This window comes from Chenopodium quinoa, unplaced genomic scaffold (genome assembly GCF_001683475.1).
Source record: "Chenopodium quinoa cultivar QQ74 unplaced genomic scaffold, ASM168347v1, whole genome shotgun sequence".
Lineage (NCBI taxonomy): Eukaryota > Viridiplantae > Streptophyta > Magnoliopsida > Caryophyllales > Amaranthaceae > Chenopodium > Chenopodium quinoa.
This window is the reverse complement of record NW_018744113.1, coordinates 372,516-395,461: the sequence shown is the minus strand read 5'-3', so window position 1 is coordinate 395,461 and position 22,946 is coordinate 372,516. Positions and strand designations below refer to the sequence as shown.

At 32.2% G+C, this 22,946-nt stretch overlaps 1 protein-coding gene across 1 annotated transcript; it reads right to left on the bottom strand.

Moving 5' to 3' along the window:
* Positions 1–625: 625 nt before the first annotated feature.
* On the bottom strand, positions 626–6,831 carry LOC110692461 (probable pectate lyase 8). Its single transcript, XM_021869461.1, has 7 exons — positions 6,614–6,831; positions 6,084–6,137; positions 4,785–4,856; positions 2,606–3,248; positions 2,415–2,518; positions 2,176–2,314; positions 626–2,038 (listed from the first exon to the last, which is right to left on the bottom strand). Exons 1-7 carry the CDS (start codon positions 6,697–6,699, stop codon positions 1,817–1,819), a joined length of 1,320 nt encoding a protein of 439 aa, XP_021725153.1. The 5' UTR covers positions 6,700–6,831; the 3' UTR covers positions 626–1,816.
* Positions 6,832–22,946: the final 16,115 nt, after the last annotated feature.

Below are 22,946 nucleotides of genomic sequence, written 5' to 3'. Positions count from 1 at the left end.
TAATTGCAAATTGTAGGGCCCACTTAAATGAATGATCCTTCCCATTATTTTCGCCGCTTTTCTCATTTGCCGCCATCTGTATTCAATGAAGTTGCTGAGCTAAGCTCAAACAAATTTGAGTTTGTTATGGAGCCCTAAAATAACACATACTATAGTTTTACACAAGTAAATTATAGATCTAAACAAAAATTGGTGGAGATATAAATTTTTTTTTTACATATAGTTCTAATTTGATCGGATGTCTCTAAAAATATGTCACGAATAATATGAATTATGCATAATATCTGGCATTTTAGCGCTATATGCCTTGAATGAGTTAGATTCGAAAATATGTTAATCATTATTAATCAAATACACAAATCAACCTGGCTTAGCTATATAATAGAGTCCTAAACTCGTGTTCATTGCTACTATAGACATTTCTTCTTACACTAGTGTAATGATAGTGTAGAGAGGACAAAAGTTGACCCGACACGATAATTCAACATAAGCTATTACAACCGTATATGTAAGGTTTTGTAATGAACGGACAAATACCAGTGGTGCATACACAGTATATATCCAGGATTGTTTAGACATGGAGAAAGAATAAAGAAACTTGATACTTATATTCAACCCAAAATAGTTTGTCCAAAGTTACTCAATCGAACATTTGGCCAATTGTCTAATCTGACACAAAGTTGGGGCATAAATTTCATACTAGATCTTACTACAACAATCACAAACTTATAGTGGGAAACCTCAGCTTGTAATTTGATGGCTTAAAAATCATCTCACATTGACTAATCACATGCAAATATGCAGCATATTGGACCTACCTCACATGCTATGGTATTTATTCCATTTTTCCTTAACTTGGCAGAAATAATATGGTAGACTAACATGCCAGGGGAATTGAACCCATTAATGTATTTCTTCTCTTCTGATTAGACTGTTGTTCTGTTAAAAGACTTCAATAATTTTTTTCTCTTTAATGGTGTGGTTCCTACCAGCCTTTGAGAGATAAGACCAATAATTCGAAAGATGAGAGCTTCCAAGTATTCATACTTTGGCAGAGTTAGATTTGCAATAATAAATTTCCGTCTGAAGATGCAATGCAGGAGAATCACAGGGGTAGGGGAGGGGGGGAGGTTGTTTCTGATAGACTAAGATCTGCATTCTGCAACACACAATTCAATTTCTGAATGTTTCTTGACAATTGTAACTTTTGTTCAAATCAAACTAGTACTTGTGTAACTAGGACTCACAAGAGAAAAGAAAAAGAAGATTACAAACCATTTCCCAATTCCTATAAATCAAAAACAAAGAACTGTAGAAACCTGACACTTCAGAAAAAAAAGGCAAAGGTGGTTATAAATTTAGGAAGAGGGTTGATTTGTTTTGGAGGGAATTCAAAAAAGGAAAGGGTAAATCAAAAGCCAAAAGAAGAAAGGAACAACGCTTCTGACCTTGCTGTCATCGCGAAATCTTTCTTCTGAAATGAAGCAGGCCGAGGTTGAGAAAATAAAAAAAGCCACACAAATTTGATTCAACAATGGATATAAAAGGCTTCTTCAATCCAATTATATGATTGATTCGACAATGGATATGTGAGGGTTTAATCAAATCATATATAGAGACAATGTGTAAAAAATGTACACTTGCCGGTGAGCTGTAGAAAAGTGGTTCAATCAGGTAAAGGTGACTTAATGGATCAATGCTGCTATATTGTGGTAAATCTATGGAAGGAAAACCAAAAATGGACAATAAAAAAAAATAAAATAAAAAAAAAGGGAAACTTGGACTCTTTTCTTATGAACAGAGTTGTAACTAAGGGCTAGCATTGGCGACCCCTGCGGCAGGAGAGAGGGCCTGCACTTGCTGTGATGGTTCCGACCATGGAAGAGGACTTAGCTCCCAAGCTTGAGGCTCTTGCGTAACTAGCTGAGGCTCCAGCTCCGGATGGGGTGAAGTATGCACCGTTCAGCAGTAGATCTCCCTCAGACCTCCAGTTCCAACCCTTCCATTTGTTTGCAGCTGTCTCCACCCTCTTTGTCACCTAAAAATTTAGTATAATTCACACCATACTCAGTATCAAAATTTAATGCAATGTCTGAAGCTCAATCATTCATTAATAATGTAAAATCGTGTTCATTGAACATGTTTAAGGGGATTTATTACAGGGCAAGTGTTTACCTCTTTCGCAAAAGGGTTGGTTGGGGCTGCATATCTGTTGCCCTGACTGTTGATGGTAGGGGCTGCACTTCCACCAATTGCATACATTTCCCAGTGGGTGTAGTCATTGTTCACCACATGGAAATAACCATGGCGACACCTGCATTTTCAAGGAAGCATTTTATATTACGACATGAACTAAGCATAAAGCTAGCTTGGTCAGAGCATGAATTGAACACATAACGTATAGCTGTGCATACCTTGGCATTCTCTGCATAAGGCCTGCACCAAAATGGTTAAATGCAATTGTAACTTGCATCGCCTTGTCTCTCACATAAGAATCACTATGTCCCAACAGCATCACCTATATTGCATTGCGTATAATGTCAGCCTCCCCACCGCCAAGTCAGTATAAAGCAAAAAATTACAGAAATATGCAGAAACAAAATACCTCATTATGGTGAGCAAAGTGATTGTTGGAAATGGTGATAGCAGTTGAACCCATCACGGCATCAACAAGTCCATCAGCACAGTGTGAGAGGGAGTTGTGATCGATCCAAATATGACTTGCGCCAAAGATTGAGATGCCATCTCCATCAGCCATTGTTCTCCATCCAAAATGAGTAGTGGAACTCCTCACCATAGCATTACCAGTGGGTTTGCAATCATGTATGTGAATGCCATGGATGATGATGTTTGTCACATACTGAATTGTAACACAAGCTCTATTAGCAATGTGGACATTGGCTCCACGACCATCAATTGTCTTAAAGCTGTTCATGATAAGCTCCTCCTTCAACTCAATCACCATGTCACGCTTAAATATGATCCAAAGAGGCTCTTCCTGGATAACTGCATGACGCAGAGTCCCAGGCCTGGGGTTGACAGGGTCATCATCACGAGGGTCTGTGACAACGTAGAAGCGACCATTCTTGCCACCAATGGCATTTCTTCCAAAACCAATACCGCAGTCAGCTAGGCGCTTACGGTTTTTGTGCCAGTTGCGGTCACAACGCCAGCAATCATCAACGGGGTTTCCTGTCCCACATGAAAAATAACCCAAATTCCTTCGCTGAGTGCTGTTCTGGATACTCCTGCAGAATACGACATAATATAAGTACAGCTTGTAGCAATAAAAGCAACTGCACCTCAGGACTACAAATAAAATATATCCTCAACCTCAACTCCTCAAGTACTTTATAAATATCATTATCTTTGTCAAGTGTAACCCTTAAGTCACTAGGAAATTCAGGTGACATATGATACAAGTGATGAATTCAAGAGAGGTTCAGGCTTCTTCCCCTGTGGACATGCAATTTTTCATGATATTTGAATCTTGCATTATATTATCTTTTACGCATTACATCAGTGGAAAAAACCTTCCTTGAAAATTATAAATTTACATACTCATCTAATTTACTAGGCTTGTTTTATGTAGAGTATATAAATAAACGGCAAATGCAGTAAATATCTACTGTTCTTGGGCCTAAAGCTTCAATATGACAGTTTTCATATCAAGACACCGACAATACACAATTACTCAATATTCAGTTGTAGACAAATTTTACATTTATTTCCACAATTCCTACTTCGCTGTGTTACTAGATGCATTGCAGAATAAAGTCCAGAACAGAGGTACTGTCAGTAGAATGTAAGTTGAACATATTCAATTTAGAGCCAAATAAGAAAAGGCTCCATCATCATACAAGACAAATAATAATAAGTTAGAGATCTAATGAAAGACCAAGGTGTCAAGATTGCATGAAAAAGTCCAGAATAACAGCTATTAATCTAGTGATTATGTTTTCATTGACAAGACAAATAGCATATGCTCATCATTAAATCAACCAACATCTTTACAGCTACTAATTAGTACCATTGTACCCCATCATTGCACAAACAGAATCAATTTGCAACGCCAACAGAAAATTTAACCCGAATACTCAACTCTGTGAAAGAATATCTACATCAGTCAAAAACTCAAAATTAATCCTAACCAAATTTTAGAGTTTCTTAAATGTCATTACAAGAAAGATGCATCTTCGAGAAAGCTAGATCATCCATCTAAAATCAATCGAATGAAACGTGGAATAAAAGAATCCACAGATACAATGTGGGTGATAAAGGGATGACATCAAAAGTTTAAAACAGTACAGTCTGTTGGTGCATAAATCACACAGTGACATTACCATAACCCGATTACAAGCAGAGCACAATAAGGATCATATTTATTACTCTTCAAAAGTTGAAAAAAAAGGCAAGTAAAGTGAGAAAGCCATAAACAAAAATAACTAAGTGTGACCAAAACTTATGTCACCGCCGAATGAGTAGGTGCAAAATGTGTGATGATATCAAACATCAATTATTTAGCCTCTCAGAAAAGCAATCTTGTACGATTAATGTATACATCATAACAATCACCAAAAATGAATGAAACTCTATAAGAGGCAAAATCTTGTGCAAGACAAACTTCTAACTCGCATCCTTTGGAATAACATTTTAACCAATCACATTAGTTATTGTAAGCTCGTCTTACCTAAGACTCGTTATTAACAAGAAATGGATATTATTGTAAGTTAGCCTTATCAAAGACTCATTAACAAGAAACCAGATTAGAGAAAGAAACTCACATGTGAACCATAGAAACAACCTCTTCTGGGTCAGCCACTGCATGTTCATTAAATGTATCAATCTCCTCCAACCTGAAAAACAACAAAGATAAAATAAAACCTCATTCACATAAAAAAAAAAAATACCAAATATGGACAAACGAATAAAGTGATACCGTACCATTTTTTATTCGTTCTACTAGAATACAATTAACCATAGTACCATACACATGGTGAGAAAATCTGAAATGCTCCATGTTTTTCTCACCATTAATGTAATAACAGGCTAACAGCCTAAGCTTGAAGCTACCCTATACCCACCCATTGAATGTAGATGGTGACACCCATTTGGGTTTTTTCTTGTTTATAGAGGGGACCAATATGGGTTAATATGCAATATTATAGGATATCATTCTTCGACATTCATTAAATTAACATCCATATAGCCAAAATCAACCGAGACGGATGAATCCCATATACATTATTGCTTTTACGACTCCCCGTCCCTAAAATAAAATTTCTTAAATACAACAAATACTTGAGGCCTTTTTTTTTTCTTAAGCAATTTAGTTTTTATCAAAGGCCAAACTTTAATTATAAGTTAATAACATCCATTCCTTCAAAAAAAAAAAAAAAAAAAAAAAAAAAAGTTAATAACATCCACATTGCCAAACTAAACCCGAGACCTTGGATCAACTCCAAGTACATCATTGTTTTTGTGACTCTTACCATACCAATTTAAAAAAAAAAAAAAATCAAATGTAAACACCAAATACATAACCCAAATTTAACCCATTTTGGGACTTCTCTTCCACTGTTCCACATTCTTTTTTTTTCAAAAATATTAAAAAAAAAGGGTAAAATGGTCATTTGGGGAAGACAAACAATTATCCACTAACGGTCTAGGGTAAATACAAAGTACGCAACAGGATCGCCACAGTGCTCGATAATCAGAAAAACAGGGAAGTACAAATTCAGGTATTCATCTAAAATTAAATGACAATACTACCCATGACTACATAATCTTTTTACAGAGTAAAAATATAATTAATAAATTAATTAAGGGGTAATTATGGAAAATAGGAGAGAGAAAATAAAAAGTGTAGCATGTCCAATGGGAATCCTAAGAACGAGGCGTAACCGTAAACAGAATAAACGAGTGAGATCAAAAGAAAGAGGAAGTTGCAAAAATATCTCAACGGTTATTATTGTTTCATAGGATTTCAGAGAATCAACGGTTCAGATTGATTTGACGTCGTTTAACTGAAAAAATAAAAAAAAATTGAAAATCACAGAACATCCGCCATTGTTGTTACTTACTTTTCCGCCATTGTTCTGTTCTTTAAGCTATGCAACTCCTCTGTTTCTCCAAGCCTGTAAAATAATTATTTCTCAAAATAAAACCTTCATTTTTCGCATTCACCAAGTATAAATTTTCTAAAAATGGAAAAAAAAAACATATTTTCAGATGAAATTCAAGAAATATATATATATATATATATATATATATATATTAATCATAATTTTGAAGTGAAGTTGAAAGGATAAACAAAAATGTGAAGACTATAATAACAAATAAAACATGTAAAATAAATGATTTCTCAAATTCGCATTTCACCACATAATTTTTCAAAAAAATCTAATAAAAACATATTTTCAAGTGAAATTCAAAATAAACTGAATAAAACCTAACTTTGAGGTGAAATTGAAGGGAAGAAAAAACGTGTGAAATAAAAGTGATTTTGAGGGGAAATTTAGAGGTTTGAAGTAAAATGTAGCTTGCATTTGAGTTGAAAAAAAAAGGAGAAATTGTGACGAAAAAACTGAAAAATTAGCAACATTTTTATTACCTGGGAGCAGTACGAGAAGCGGCAACGAGAGTGACGAAAAGGAGAAGAAGAAGGAGAGAAGAGAGAGAAGAAAGAGAAACCGCCATTGTTGGAAAGCTTGAAATAGTTCAGCTCAAACTCTGCTGCTCAGCTGAAAATTAGGAGAGAGAAAAGGGTGAGCCGTTGAGAAGGGTGGAGACAGAGTCGAAGAAATGTTGTAATGAAAAGAGTGTTTTTATAGAGTGAAAAAGAGTGAATGAATATGAGAGAGAATTAAAATAAATAAGTAAATAAATAAAAAGGATGTTGGTCCCACTTGCGGTTGCTGCTGCTACTACTGCTGTTGTTGTTGCTGCGCTCACTCACACACCTGCTGGCTACTGCTATTTAGCGAAGTAGGGAGTTGTACTATTTTCATTCTTTACATTTCATTTTCGAAATTATTTACCCTTATTCACTAAAAAGTTACAAAGTACTAGTACTACTATCTTTACTTTAGGGACCAATTGAGTTATCTTGATTTTTAATTTTAAACTTGTTAATTGAAATTTACACTTTTAAAGCTTTAATTTAACTATTGTTAGGGATGAAGTACGGGTTTTTTTTAAGTGTTTAGTGTGTAATAGTATAAAATTTGGTTTAGTGAAAAGGTTTGTTAACTTTATAAGTTAATGATTTAATAGAGGTTTAACCTCATAGTAACACACTAGATTAGCACTCGTGCGATGCAAGAGTTAGAATAAAAAAGTTCAATACAATATTAAATAATTAATTCATAAAATGTGGGTTTTTGAAAAGAGAAATATCACTAATACGTTTTTGGTTAATTGATGTTCACACTTTAATTTATTTATTAAAAGTTATTTTCCTAATATTGAATTTGGAAGGCGAAAAATATGATATAAATGATGTCATAAGCAATTTTGGAGGAAAATTTTTTCATGAGAAATTGACATGTGTACATTAGTGATGTAAGAGGTTTTTATTTTAGTTATAGTTATAGATTTTAGGGCCTTTTATCTTATATTCTTATTGGGATTGGTCCACTAGAAATAATGTAAACTATTAGTCCTTTTCTCCACTCTTATTCAACTTATTGTATTAAGGAATATATTCATAAAGTATTAAATTTAATTTTATAGCTCTAGTCTAATTTTATTTTATTTTATTTATTTATTTTTTGTTTGTTGGTCTAGTTTAATATTTAGATGTAACCACATATTGACCATATTATATACTAATTTATAAGGGGGGGGGGGGGGAAATAGTTCTTGTTAGATTCATCTTAGTGCGTATTTTTCCTTTTTTTTTGTAATTTTATTAATTCACAATAAAATATATGCAACTATAGACTTATAAGTAAAAAAAAAAATCTAATATATATTTTCCCGAGTTTTACGAGAGACACGTAGGATTTAATTTTCTTAGTGCGCCATGTAGAATTATAAATTTAAGTTGTAGCCAATTAAATAAGAAATTATTAATTTCTTTTACAATTAAATAATTCAAATGTCACGTTTAAATTAATTAAATACAAAATATTATCTTTAGAGATTAGGAATTTAATCTAATATTTTAAAACTAATATAATAACAATTTAATCACATAAATATGAAAATATTTTTTTTAAAAAATACTAACAAACCGTGCATCGCACAGGCTTCATCTAGTAATAATAATAACAAAGTTCATGGTTTGGTTTGATTTTTTCTAAGATATTCGATTTTATTTAAGTTTTTAAAACAATATCTTAGTCTATTTTATTTTAATTTATTTTATTTCATCTAAACTCATCTTGAATTATTTAATTTTATTTGAAATTATTTGATCTTATTTTATTTTATCTTAATTTATTTTCATTGAATCTTTTGAAATTATTTTTTCTGAAACTAATTTATATCTAAACTTATTTTCCAAAATAAAATACTTGTAAATTAAGTTAAATACGATGAAACAAACAAACTCTAATTGACAAGCAAGAATAATCATTATAAATTTCTTAAATAAGATACGAGTATATTTCAAAATTACATACCCAGGTCAATAATAGAGTACTAAATATCAAAGAAAATAATATTTCAACTAACATGATTTGTTTTGTATAATTAATATCTTGCCTTCAAAAATTAATGCATATCAAACAGGATAGATAATGATAAATTAACTAACTTTTTTTTTCATTATTAATTACTCCCTCCGTACCTTATGTACATGAAAAGAAATAGGCATGTAAATAAAAAGAAATAGGCAAGTAAATAAGGGAAAGCGGGATTATCATGTAAGTTATTAATAAAGTAGTATACAATTAGGTAACCTACAAATTAAATATATACTTAATAATTTCCTCCCTCCTTCAATTCCTTTTGTTAAGGTTAAAAAATTATTCATTTTCGGTTCTTATCTTTATCAACCTCTATAGTATATTTTTTTAGTTTAACATATAACAGTTTTTATCCATTAAAATAATTTAAACTTAACAAAAATCATTTAAATAAATTAGTACATACAAGTTGAATGGAACAAATCTAAGCATGCAAAAAAAAAAAAAAAAAAAAAAAAAAAAAAAAAGGTGAGGTGGAATAAGAATTCCTTATCCAATGCAATTGTCCTTAAAAAAAAATAAAAAAAAAAAATTTCTAATTTCATGGAAATTAGAAAAATGAGTTATACTCTTAAATAAATTGTACAATTATACTGTATATTGAAAGCTACTATACATTTGAAATCGATTTTTATCTTAAGTTTTTTTATTTAATATTATTTTTTAATTTGCATTTAGGAGATGTATGTCCTAAGTTAAAGAAAATTTGGAATAATTATGATGCTATTACCAATCATTCAATCTTCACACCCCAAATAATTATTGGAAAAAATAGATGATTATTGCTGGAAAAAAGTGAACAACGTTGTTTTTTTATTGCGGTAAAAATCAACTAACCAAAAACCCTACCTGCAAACTAAAGGTGGGGTTAATATTACTCCGTATTAACTCAGGGGAGGACAAGAAATGTGACTACCTAAGTGCTGTATTCACCGACGAAATGTATCGACACGTTTCATTACTCAAGCTTCCCCTAATTTCTTGGGCCTACTAATCCGTATTTTTTTATTTACGGAGTATTTTTTTAAATGAAAGGCCTACTTATCCGTATTTGATACAGAGTGGTATAAAAAATAAGACAAAAAAATGATAATATGAATTTGACGATTTTACCCCTAGCGTAACATGGTCCAGATAATTGGTAGGGAATGCCAAGTCAGCGAGCCGTTACAGAAGTAGGACGTTAAGAAGTGTTTGTCTGATTGGAAAAAATTGATTGGGTGAAAATGGGAGAGAACAAGGAGATGGAAAGAAGTTCGTTTTTTTATAATCGTTATTTTGTTTGTTATACAAGGGTAATTAGACTAATTACGCTGAATTTACGGGATACGGAGTATATGATAAAGTTATATGATTACTCTTTTACTCTAGCTTTTTCTATTGTAGAGGGAAAGAAGATTTAATTGAAAGTATTTTGACGATCGAGAAGGTTTTCACAATTTCAACCATTTGGGTATGAAAAATAGAAATTTGGGTAAAAATTGTGTTTTTACATGAGGATTTATGACTTCATATTGAAGGGGGAGATAAGGAAGTTTTTCTTTAAATAAATTTCACGACATTTGATCACTATATTTATGACTGATAGATATTATAGGATTACGATAATATTTGTCACAGAGTTAGAATATATTTGTATATTTTTATTATATAGTTTGTATTCTTATCGTTCTAGGTTTTCTAAAAAGATTGGGACTAGTATTGTAACATTATATATATTGATCAATTATACACACTCCAATTTGAGGAGTTTTCCCGAAATCTAACAATGACATACGAGGTAAGAAATGTCACTATTTGACCACCTCTATCTGTAAATCTCGTGTGTAGCCGTGTAGGTAACACTGTAACATGCATCGTAACAAGTATACTTTTTGTAAGTACATTGAACTTTGTACTAACCGTATGACGACTTTTAAAAACAATGGAATCCGACTTCGTACTATTCTTTAGACAGTTAGTTGATTGGGTAAATTTGAGTTGGCTTTCTACTCGAATTGGCCCATTATACTCGTGCCAATTTATTTATTTATTTTATTTTAATTTTTTTAAAATAATTGAATAACCCACTAACATGTCTCTCATGTCATATTTCATTTTCGTTGATCACGTTGGTGTTGAGTCATGTTAATTTCATATTTAGCTTAAATAGTCTACATGCCATCTCGGCTCATGCCAACTCTATCCAATCAACTTCCAATTCTTGCTCATTTAACTTGAATTAGTTGAATAGTTAGCTATTGATCCCCTCCGCACTGTAGAACTCTACGCTATTGTCACTAGCTATGTAATCATAGTATTAAACCCCTTAAACCCATTCATTTATCACAAATATTTCACTTTTATATATCTAAGCACAAATTGAAATATAGAACAATTTTATTAATTAACTTCAAATATCATCATTGTATTTGACATTGTATTTAAAAATCGAAAGCAAAAAAAAGAAACATGGATTGTAGGTTATTTTTCATGAAGTTATATATGTTATATACTCTATCAATATACTTGTATTAAAATCACTTCAAAACAAAACAAAGCAAAGCAAATAAAAGACACACACTATTGGCTTGAAGATCGATATTCTCTATTAGGGACGGAAATGGATCGGGTTCGGATCGGGTGGATGGAGCTCCACCCGCATCCGTCACCCTCATCCGTCGATTCACCCGATCCATCCGTCACTCGTATAATACATCACTCGAAATCCATCCATCCACCATCCGCGAGTGAAACAGATGGGCTGGGTGGTAAACGGGTGGGCGAATAAAAATTAATTTTAGATTAAAAAAAAGCTTGAGAAAACTATTTTAGACCCTTTAATATTAAAATAATTATTGTAAAATAATTGTGATATGTCAAATATTAACATAAAAAAATAAAATATAATCGTACCATACAACTTCTAATGTGCAAATCTAATATATATAAAGGGGAGTTTTTTCCCGAGTTTTTAGAGAGCCACATAGTATCTAATTTTCTTAGTGTGACATGTAGGATTATAAATTTTAGTAGTAACCAATTAAATAGGAGATTATTAAAATCTTTTATAATTAAATAATTCAAATGCCACGTAAGCAAAATTAACGAATGAGATTCTAAAGTTTAAATTAATTAAATATAAAATATTATCTTTTGAGATTAGGAATTTTATCTAATATTTTAAAGCTAATATAATAACAAAAATCACATAATATATGAAAAATATTTTTTTTTAAAAAAAATACTAACAAACCGTGCATCGCACGGGCTTCATCTAGTATTATATATGTATAAGATATATATATTTATTTTTTAAATATAAGAATATTTATAAACTAAACGGATGGATGGATGGGTGACGGATGAGATTAACCACCACCTACCCGAATCCGACCCAATCCATCACCCGATTCACCCGTCACCTGCCTCTCATCCATATAAATCGGGTTTTTCGCTCGTTTAATAAAGCGGATGGACCGGGTGGTCGGATCATCCGTTGGATATTTCCATCCTTATTCTCTATTGGTTGGATTATATCCTGGCCTCTACTAATGGCTACATGATATCATGGCTAGATGATATCCTTGGTTGGTTATATGATATCATAAGTGGATGATATATAATATAATCCGCTGGATTGATGAAATATTTCGTCAGTTCGGACTAACGCAATACCTTCTCAATAAAAAAATTGTGCATCACACTTTAAAACTAGCTTCATCGAGTTTAAAGGACGGTAATGTGTTTTTCATCATTAGAATTATATTTACTACAGTAGTTTTCAAGGTCAAAAACACACTAGGATCTCACTAGAGCCCTTAAAAACTCGCCAAGCAAATACTTTGAGTTAATTGAGTGACAGAGAGTACGTACTAGGCAAGTGCGCAGGACAAAATTACAATATACGGAGCACACATACAGATTCTCTATATAGGTTAGCTCGACAAGTAGGTGTGGCTGGTGGTTGAGGAGTGTTGGTAGCACAGTACGATTATTTAATAGAGTTCCGATTGGCAAAGCGAAATTCTCGGCGGATGGATGAGTGTAGGATTGACGGACTAATTTAAAGGTACATAATGTCGTAGCTGTCACTATTTTGACCTCCTTAAAGCACAAATTAGCTGGGCCTCATCAAATCACCACATAAAAAGTACGAGTAGTCCGTAATTAAGTTAAATCAACAATTATTAAATTATGTCAATTTGTTTTTGGTGTTTGGTCTATCTTGACTTCCATTGTTTAATTTTAGGACTACCTTTCTTCAATCCTCATATAGGTTCATACTCTCGTAAGCTAGCTCGTTTTATCACAAAGTGTTTGGGCCAAGTCTATTGTTCTAGGCCCATTGACCTGAAATTACGAAAATACCCCTTCATGATCTAGTCCATCATTAATCATAGCAAAGTACAAATTTACCCCTAATCTGTCCAATCAAGTACAGTTTCTGTCACCTGAAAGTACAACTATATATAGCACTCCAATCATTAATAATATGACCTTTTTCCTAATTCTCTCTCCTTCTCTCTACTTTCTCTCTGTAGAGAGTGCACTCGCTGACTTAAGCATCAAATGAGCTTTCCCGGGTCACACCCCCGGGGCAGCTAACTTTCTCAGTTTTGCAAGCCAAGCCCTCGGACGTGGAAGCGGAGCCCTCAGACATACCTTTGCTAGGCGGTGCTGAAGGAAATTTGGACAACCGGACATTAGCTCTCAGACATTCTAATACCTTACTACCTTAAGACTCCCAGGAGCATTTTGTTTTCAAAAACATGAAGCAATTCTTCTGTTTTTATTTATTTGACTTATAAGCCTTTGAGACGCAACTTAAGAAAGAGATTAAAGAAAATAATCATACACTAAATAAAAATAAACTCATACCATTAAACCCCAGGCCAATTTATCCCCTTTATTGCCATTTATACTTCCTCCGCCACGCATTATGTGCAACATTTTCTAAAAAATGGATGTTACACATTATCTGCAACAAACTAAAACTTTCCCCTTTTAGTAATTTTTTTTACTTAAAATGACCAATGTACCCTTAGTTAACTTTACTAACACATATTAAATGATTAAGATTATATGTTATTAACATATTAACCAAAATTAATTAATCAATCATCTAAACCCATCCCAATCTCTCTCCTCCTTCACAACCACCTCCACCACCATTATCACCAACTTTTCTCTCACCTGCCTCGTAGCCGCCACTGCCACTGCCACTGCCACCGCCACCACCATTTTTCTCGCGCTTCTCTCACAGCGACGGTTCGATCCACACCAGCCGAAATCGCCCACCCACCCACCCACCCAGTCCCAACCCCGAATCCCCCTGAGCACCTCTCCTCCATTGATGTCTCCGTGAACCCCCCCCCCCCAAGTCGCCTCTGTCGCCCAAATCTACCCCTGTTGCGCCGAGATCCACCGCCGATCGAGTCACCGGCCTCCTCCTCCATGATATTGTCGCCGATCCTTCTGGAAATTGAAATCCTGAAAATTGATTAGGGTTTGCGGTGGTGAGAGAGTGTGTAAAGGGTGGTTTGTGGTGGTTGCGAACTAGGTGAGATTGGTTGCGGTGGTTTTCAGATCTTGGTTGCGTCGGTGGGGTTTCAGATCTGGATGGTGGGGTTCGCGATGTTGCATCGCTCAGGTGGTGGGTTTTCGCGATTAATTGGCTACTGAGGTTTCACGTTGTCGCAATTTCGCTCAGGTGATGGGGTTCCACGATTTGGCTGGTGGGGTTTCGGATCATGGTGGTGGTGGTGGTGGTTACGGGGTAGGCCTAGGTAAGGTGGTGGTGGTTACGTGGTAACGACGAGTGGGGTGGTGTGGTTACGTGGTAACGGCGAGTGGGGTGGTGGTGGATGTTGCTGCTGGCAGGTGGTGTAGTGGTGGCCATTAACTCTCTCTCCTAACCTTAAGTACACACCTTTCATTTAGTTAATCAACATTAACAAATTTTATCTTGGGAAACGTGCAACAAGGTTTGTTGCACATAATGCGTGGCGGAGGAAGTATATTTTGTATCAAAACCATTATTTATCTTCCCTAAATTAGTTCTTATATTGCGTGCTATAGGACAATAGTTCAAGTAAAAAGAAGCGGATGAAGTGTTTACTTACAATAGATTTTTTTTAATTAGATTTCAAATTTTTTTTAAAAGTAAGAGAAAGACCATACTTCAACTCTAGTGTTGTTCCAATTATAATTGCGGACAAGATACTTAATTTAAACTTTGAAAGTAAGAGAAAATAGTAAGAGACCTCATTTTAAGTATCTGTAATCCGAACAATTGAACTCAATGATACAAAGTAAATCTCCAACCAACTATGTAGATCAAATATTGAGTTGAACTCAGAAATACAAAGTAAATCCCCATCCAACGTTAAAAATTGCTCGATTTTCTAATAGAAGCTATATAGGTGAGGGTAAACGGTACCTATTTTTTAAATTGATCTATGGATTGTTAGTGCTACTATTACATAAAAGGATTTTTTTAAACCAATTATTATATTTAAGATTCATGTAAACATAATGGAGAATTCAACAAAGTATAAATATTTGCCTAATTGCACTAGCCGTAGCCCGTAACATGTGTTTAGTTTTTAACTTTTTATAGTTGCATTGCCATTGATTGGCATGATTGCTCTGATCCGTACATGACGTTACACAAATAAGAAGTTAATTTCCCTTGAAACCATATCTCGAGCACTACATCAGAGAAGTCTAATTAACCTAGAGTAATACCTATTTTTCTTTTTTTTTTGACACAAGAAGTCTTATTTGAAATTTTAATGATTTTATTCAATTAAAAACTTTATAAATTTTTCTTCAAAAAGAATTTTTTTTTTTATAAATTTCAGCGAAAGTGAAACCTATTATAATGAATTCACTTGTACTATGTTTGTACTTTAAAATTATTGATTTTTTTTTAAAGTGTAAACTTATCTATATTAAACTTTTTAACTTATTTAATTTATCAGTAAAAAAAAAACACTTATTTAATTTTATTGTACTTAAATTATTATTTTTACTAAATACTTCATATTATTTTAGTAAGGTGAAGAGAACAAGGCCTAACTACTTATCTAAATCTAAAATTTTGCTTAATTTTAACCTTATTTAAGTCAAACACAACTTATTTTTTACTTTCTCCGTCCTTTTATTAGAATCTCGTTTCTCTTTATTATGTGAGGAATAAATGTTAGAAATAAGACTCTAATAAAAGGACGAAGGGAGTATTAAATATATACTTCAATATTTGTTTAATATAAATTATTTTACTAAAATGTATGTGTTAATTTATCACACTTGCAGCTAAGCCAAACGTATAATAGCCTTAATACATTGTGAATGAAAAGTACATAGATGAACAGATTTAACCAAAGCCTAATTTAATACTATGTATTAGTAATAATTTGCAAATTCATACATTTTAAATTGCAATATAATCATATTTTTTAAAAAAAATAAATAAATAAAGACAAACAAGGAGAAACCCCTCTTTATGCATGGTTTCTTTATCTTTTTATAAGAATCCCCATTTGTTTGGACAGAGCTCTTTGTCACCTTTGACTGTGGCGTGGTGCTAAACTTGTGTAAACAAATCTTACCTTTAATTACCCTTTTTTTTTTCTTGGTATATGAATATACACATGAATACATGTACATGTAGTCAGTAATCAAAATACCCAATTCCCAAAAAATAAAAACTTGATTATAAATCATATCATAGGTTATACACATGCATATACTTTGTAATAATTATAATATAGGACGTATATTGTGTTAGTTGATACCTTTCTTCCTTTTGGGATAAACATTATGACAATTACTAAGACGTGAATAACTAACTGTAATATAAGTATGCAACAAAAAATAATAAAAAGTGTTAAAGTGTAAAAAAAGTGTAATAATTTTGACATTTTTTGAGCCCCTTCTTACTGAGATTTTCAGTCACACCCACCACTTACCACTACATTGTTAGCCAATATAAACAACTTTTCGGAGGCAAGATTATGTTTGTTCCCACATGCATGCAACATTACAAGTGCTTTCCATCATTAACACCATTTCATGCGTCTAATTCTCCCTCTATTTTCTCTGCTTTTTACTATTTTACCCTACTTTAATTTATTTAAGTATAAATTTACTATGTACAGATATTAATGTGCTAATTAATCTTGTATTATAGAAATAATGGTAGAATGAGTGCAATCTATACTTAGTTCACCTTAGCTTAATTCTCCATCATATATATATATATATATATATATATAATTTAATTTGAACTTTTTTTTTTCTTTTTCCTCATTTGAATTGATCTAAATTTCTTATTTATACTTGATTATCATGTATAACTTCACAAATTAATTAATAAATGTATTCCGTCAGTCTTCAGGGAAAAAACTCGTTTTTCTTTTTTCACGTACCGGCTTATATACATATATATTCGTGGTTTATATATAATGACTTATATTATACTCCGATTTTACTAGTAGATCTGATCTAGATAGGTGAAATTCTTCATTTTGAAAATGATCTACCTTATATAAATATATAATTATCATATCACACAAAGTAATCAACAAAATATAGTCGTACAAATTAATAAATAGTTTACCGTAAAACAAAATCATGATCTTCTACCAAAGAACCCATTGATTGTCATGTGGACCAAATGACCAATCAATTGGCATTTCTTTATAGCCTTTTAATTTTTCCCTAACTGGAAACCAAACTTGACTTTGTGTTACGTTCATATAAGTAATTCTCATCATTGGATAACAGAGATTGTTTTCTATTTTTCCTTTTTAATTAAAACAAATGATTTTTTTTTTTTTTTTTTTTTTTTGGAAACAAATGTATTTCGTTCCTCCAATTTTGGATTGATTAGAAAGAGTGATTTTATATATAACTTAAACTAGTACCAGAAATTATATTTAAAATGTCATATAAAATTTTGCTATCTAATTAACCTTTTTTCTTTCTTGAAGTACTTTGGGTGGAAACACAGTTGTATAATATGATCCTAAGCAATCAAGTAAGATTGCTACAAAAATCAAGTAGGAATAATTAATTCATGTGATGCGATGATTCTCATATTACTATTAAGATTTGGTATGCATTTTATTAATTCTTAGATGATGATAAAATATGGGCATTGCTTCTTTTTTTTTTTTTTTTTTTTTTTTTTTTTTTTTTTTTTGATGTTGTTGTAGATGATTCTCTAATTAAATAAAAAATCATTGAAGTGAGTTGGGGGTGTTAAAGGAGATTCCAATCCGTAATTCGAAATTAGAGGTTCAAACAACAATAATAAGTTAACTCTATAAATATAATTTAAGTAGATTTGTGATTGATAGTATAAGTTGGTTTTAATACAAGTTCCTTGTATTATGATAAAATGATACTCTATATATCATATGAAAAAAAACCTAAAAAAGAGTCATCATTCATCAAATACCATCACTGCACTATCTAGTTAAAATATACTTGTCACATACTTATTCTAGTATGCATTCATTTTGTGATTGCCTATACCCACAAAGATATGTTGTTATATTTGAGTGATTTAAATTAATTAGTGACAAACTGACAACTACTTAATCATAATAGGCATCCAAATAGACTAGAATATTTACCTAATTTTTTGAAGAAAAAGAGTTAATAGTGTTTGAGTAGACAACTAATAAATGGAAAAGTTGCATCCTAGAAGCAAAAATTTACTCCTTAAAGCTAAAAAATAGTTAAACTAACCAACAAGCTAGCTAAGTACTACGCACATTAATCATAGCTTAAAAAAATTATTGCGTCTAATGGAAGTTCCTTTTAGTTAAGATAAAAATTAAAAAGAATACTAATATTCATGTGGTTGGATGTAATTAGCATGATTATAACAATTAATGATGATGATGGGATTCTTCTTTCAGTAAAATCCAACACCATAACGTTTTTCCCTTTCTTGGTTCTACTTTGCTAAATGCTTCTGTTGACATTTTCATTGCACTAGTTAAGATATTAGCGAATTTAAGCAACAAAAAAAAAAAAAAAAAAAAAAAAAGGGTTTTATAAAAACATACATATGGAATAAGTAAAAGTTAACATGATGTTAGTACATGTTCTGATCGCATGAAAAACTCATTATGATATTGATCCGTTTATAAGTGTATAACTAGTGTGTGACCCGGGCTTTGTTCGGGTGATACTTTGAATAATTTCATTTTTATATTAGAAGTTTTAAAAGACTTATTAATTTATTTTACATGGATAAATTAGAATACAATGACAATAATAATTTATTTTGGATTTTTTTGGTTTGTATTCTACATTCTAATATTGGTATGTATTTATATGTAAATTTGGATTAATAAAGCATGAATTGACTCTAGCTAAGATGGTAATGCATTTGGTATCCATTCAATGTGGTTTGGGGTTCAAATATCTTTGTATGCATTTTTAATTAAGATGATGATGTGGCATAATGCTATAAAGGCTGTTGAATAATGATGTGGCGCTATACGGATGTAAGAAAGGAAACACGTGGCACATTAAATTTTCTAATTTTATTTCTTAAGGTAAACTAGCCTTCTGACCCGTGCAATGCACGGGTTATTCATATAAAATTGTATTGAGAGATAAGTGAGGAAATATCAGTAAGTCATTATATGGTATAATATGTAACCGGAAAAATTGTATTGAGAGATAAGTGAGGAAATATCAGTAAGTCATTATAGGATATAATATGTAATCAGAAACATGATTAAAGAAAAAAATTATAATTTTGGAACTTTAATCGAAAAAGAGGCTTAAATAGAAGGTGAAAGGGCTAAAATTAAAGAGAGAATAGGAAAAGGTTGAATTAAAGGGGAGAGATGAAGTGTGTATGAAAGATGAAGTATAAGTTTAATGAAAGAATTAAAAAAAAATGGTGTAATAAAAAATTAATAGTGTAAGATGACATGTGACAATATGGTTAGAGAAGTGTAATAGAATGGATGGGGACATGTGTCTTTCTTAGTTTCTTAATTATAGTTTTTAAATACTTAGGGCATGTTCTCTTACGTTGAAATTCAGTTCAGTTCAGCTCAGTTCAGTTCAGTTCAGCTCCTAATTTCCTTCTCTTATAAAATATTCATTTCAATTCAGTTCAGTTCAACTGAGTTCAGTCAATGAGAACAGGCCCTAAGTATAAATTAGATTACATTAAGGGAGTGTTTATGTGTTTGGATCACATAATTAGCTAGGTATGGGTTTAAAATGGTAATTAATAATACTTCATAATTTTATAACCATACCTCAAACCAGCAAAGTATTATATTTAAAGCTAATGCAAAGGTGAATTTGACTCATAATAATACTTTTATATATACAGTATCAAATAAAAGGAAAAATAAATTTTTATTCAAAAATCAAACCAAATATATAGTATCAAATCCATATCATTATGGTTTTTCATTCTTAAAACCAACCCCGTACTATTTTACAAACCGAGGGCTCCCCTTGGAGAAAACTATTTTAATGTATGTTTATCTTTTTACTATTTTTTTTTTTTTTTAGTTTTTAGTTGCGAAAACAAAATATTTTATTTTTCATAAATAATACTCATAAATTACAACTAAAAATTAACGAAATTATAATCTTAGGCCATGTTCTCATCAGATTATTTCAATTCAGAACAGTTCAGTTCAGTTCAGCTCTTAATATCCTTCTCTCGTTCAGCTCTTAATTTTCTTCTCTCATAAAATATTTAGTTCAGTTCAGTTCATTTAAGCTCTAATAAGTTCAGTTCAATTCAATTCAATTCAGCTCAACTCACTTCAGTCAATGAGAACCGGACTTAGTTTATTTTTAAACAAAAGTTAAATCAATGTTAAAAGATTATTATGAGCATAATTTTAGGACGTGGGTCCCACATAACTATCAACTAAATCAACCAACCGATTTGCTACCTTAATATACACGCCAAAAGGTCAGATAAAGAGAGATGAGGGCATGAGGCCCAAGAGGGACAACTACTACTTTTGTAATTAGTTGCACTTTTCACTCAATTTCATCTTTTACACAATTTGAAAGCAAGATTTCGTAGGCCAAATTTTTATCTTGAATTAAGGTCATAATTTGTACTGATTTAGAATTTTGGTAGTTCAATCAATCTCTCTTTTTGAATAATTATAATTATTACTTATTAAAAAGAGAAGAATACGTGATTTCATATAAAAGAGAGTTCTTAAACACATTATAACATTACGGAGAGTAAACGTTATAATTAGCTAAACAACTTAACATGTTTCTAACTAGGAAAGAATTTTCAAATATTTATTCAAATTGTATCTGTATAATTCATATATTCCATCTTTCCCAACCATATAGTTCTAGTATACCTTTTTTTTTTTTAAAATAAAACGTTAAGCAAGAATATTATAAATCAAAATCCGCTAAAAGTATAAGACTCTGCGGGAACAGACCCATGCAAACAAATTTTGGCAACCATGAGTATCTCATCTTGCTACAAGGTGGGCTACCGTGTTACTTGCCCTTCTAACATAAGAAGAAATAAAAGCATTAAAACACTTAAATAACATGCTAATATCATTATAAACTAACCAAATTAGCAAGCAACCTCTAGAATCGTTATTGATTGTAGCACACACAGAAGAAGAATCACCTTCCATCCATACCCACGTCACACCCAGGCGCCTAGCCACCAAGAGCCTTAAGCGCGCAGTTGTTGCCTCTGCACACTCTACCTCCCACTAGAACTGACTGACCCGACCCGCGACCCGAAATCGTAAACCCGAAATTGACCCAAACACAAAGCTAACCTGACCGACCCATACCCGACCCGAAGTGGAGTTGATTTGATACTCGAATTGACCCGATACCCGAAGTGACCAGACCCGATTTTGACCCGAATAGATTGACCCGAACAGACCCGAAATCCGAAGCGACACGAACTATACCCGAAATGACCTAATCCAAAATTAACAAATACTCAAAATGACTTAGCTGATTTAGGGCTTACTTACTTTACCCGAATAAACACTTATAGAAAATAACCTAAATTAAACAGTAAAATATAGTGTGTATACTACCGTTGAAATGTGCGTGTAGTTTATTACTCGTAATTCATAAAGAGTTCCATTTGATTAGGAACACTAGTTTTTGTTATTGGATTGTTATTATTACTATTACTCTTAGCTTCTTCTTTTAAGTGTTACATTGAATTTTTTTTTCCACTATTCACTTTATCTAATTTGAATTTTTGACCAATTAATCAATGATAGTGATCATATATATGAAATAATACAATCTTGTGTGTATAGTACTGTTGGAATTGTCTAATGAATATATTATTAATATTCAATTGTTATACTTTATACTTATTGGCAATGATAATGTATTATTGGTTAAATTTCTACAATAACATAGATGAAAATTGACCTGATTCGAATTGGCCCGATCCGAACTCAACCCGACCCGATAATTGGACCAAAAGACTAATCGACTTGAATTGACCCAACTCGAACTTAACCCGAAGTGTTGACCCGATCTAAATTACCATTGACCCAAAACTGACCAGACCCAACCCGAACCTGACCCGAATATTGATTGACCCGACCCATACTCGACCTGAACGGCCCATTTTCCAGGTCTACCTCCCACACATCCTCAACTTTTCTAACCGTATCTTAGAAGGGCTTCCCTCAATGGTTTCTGGCCACTACCCCCAGGCCCCATATAGGAACTAGTTACGTGAGCACCCACATTTACTTTTATAAAGCCTTTTGAATGACGTTTACACGTTGTTAAAGAGAGACTTGCACTTTGAGGTTGACCAGAGAACATTGTCTTGGCATACATACAATAGTTGTATGAGAAGCGTTTAGAGACAAACCTTCATGAACCATTTTGCTCCTACAAAACCAAGGGAAGGGGACCATGCAATGGCACATAACACACAAAAATCCTCACGATCTAGTTTACCTGCAAGCCTTACAAGCTTTAAGCGATCGAATAGAGGAGTTTAGAAAATCATTCAAAATAGACCAAAAGTGGCTATTATTCTAGCTAGACATCTTTTGCTATATCACAATCAAAAAGCAGAAGAGTGACAGTTTGAACTACACCTAACACACGCCCCACACAATTTATATATCCCCCGCTATATGCTTTGAAATGTAGGAGTTATAACAATTTACGAATTGCTAACTCAAGTAATAATAAGGATATATGAAGGAAATACAAATATGGGTTACAACCCAGAATATA

Coding starts and splice junctions, on each gene's coding strand:
- LOC110692461 (XM_021869461.1), bottom strand. CDS start 6,699: ATGGCGGTTTCTCTTTCTTCTCTCTCTTCTCTCCTTCTTCTTCTCCTT. Junction 3,249..4,784: donor GTTGTTTCTATGGTTCACAT/GTGAGTTTCTTT, acceptor CGTATTCTGCAG/GAGTATCCAGAACAGCACTC. Junction 2,315..2,414: donor CTTATGCAGAGAATGCCAAG/GTATGCACAGCT, acceptor TTGAAAATGCAG/GTGTCGCCATGGTTATTTCC.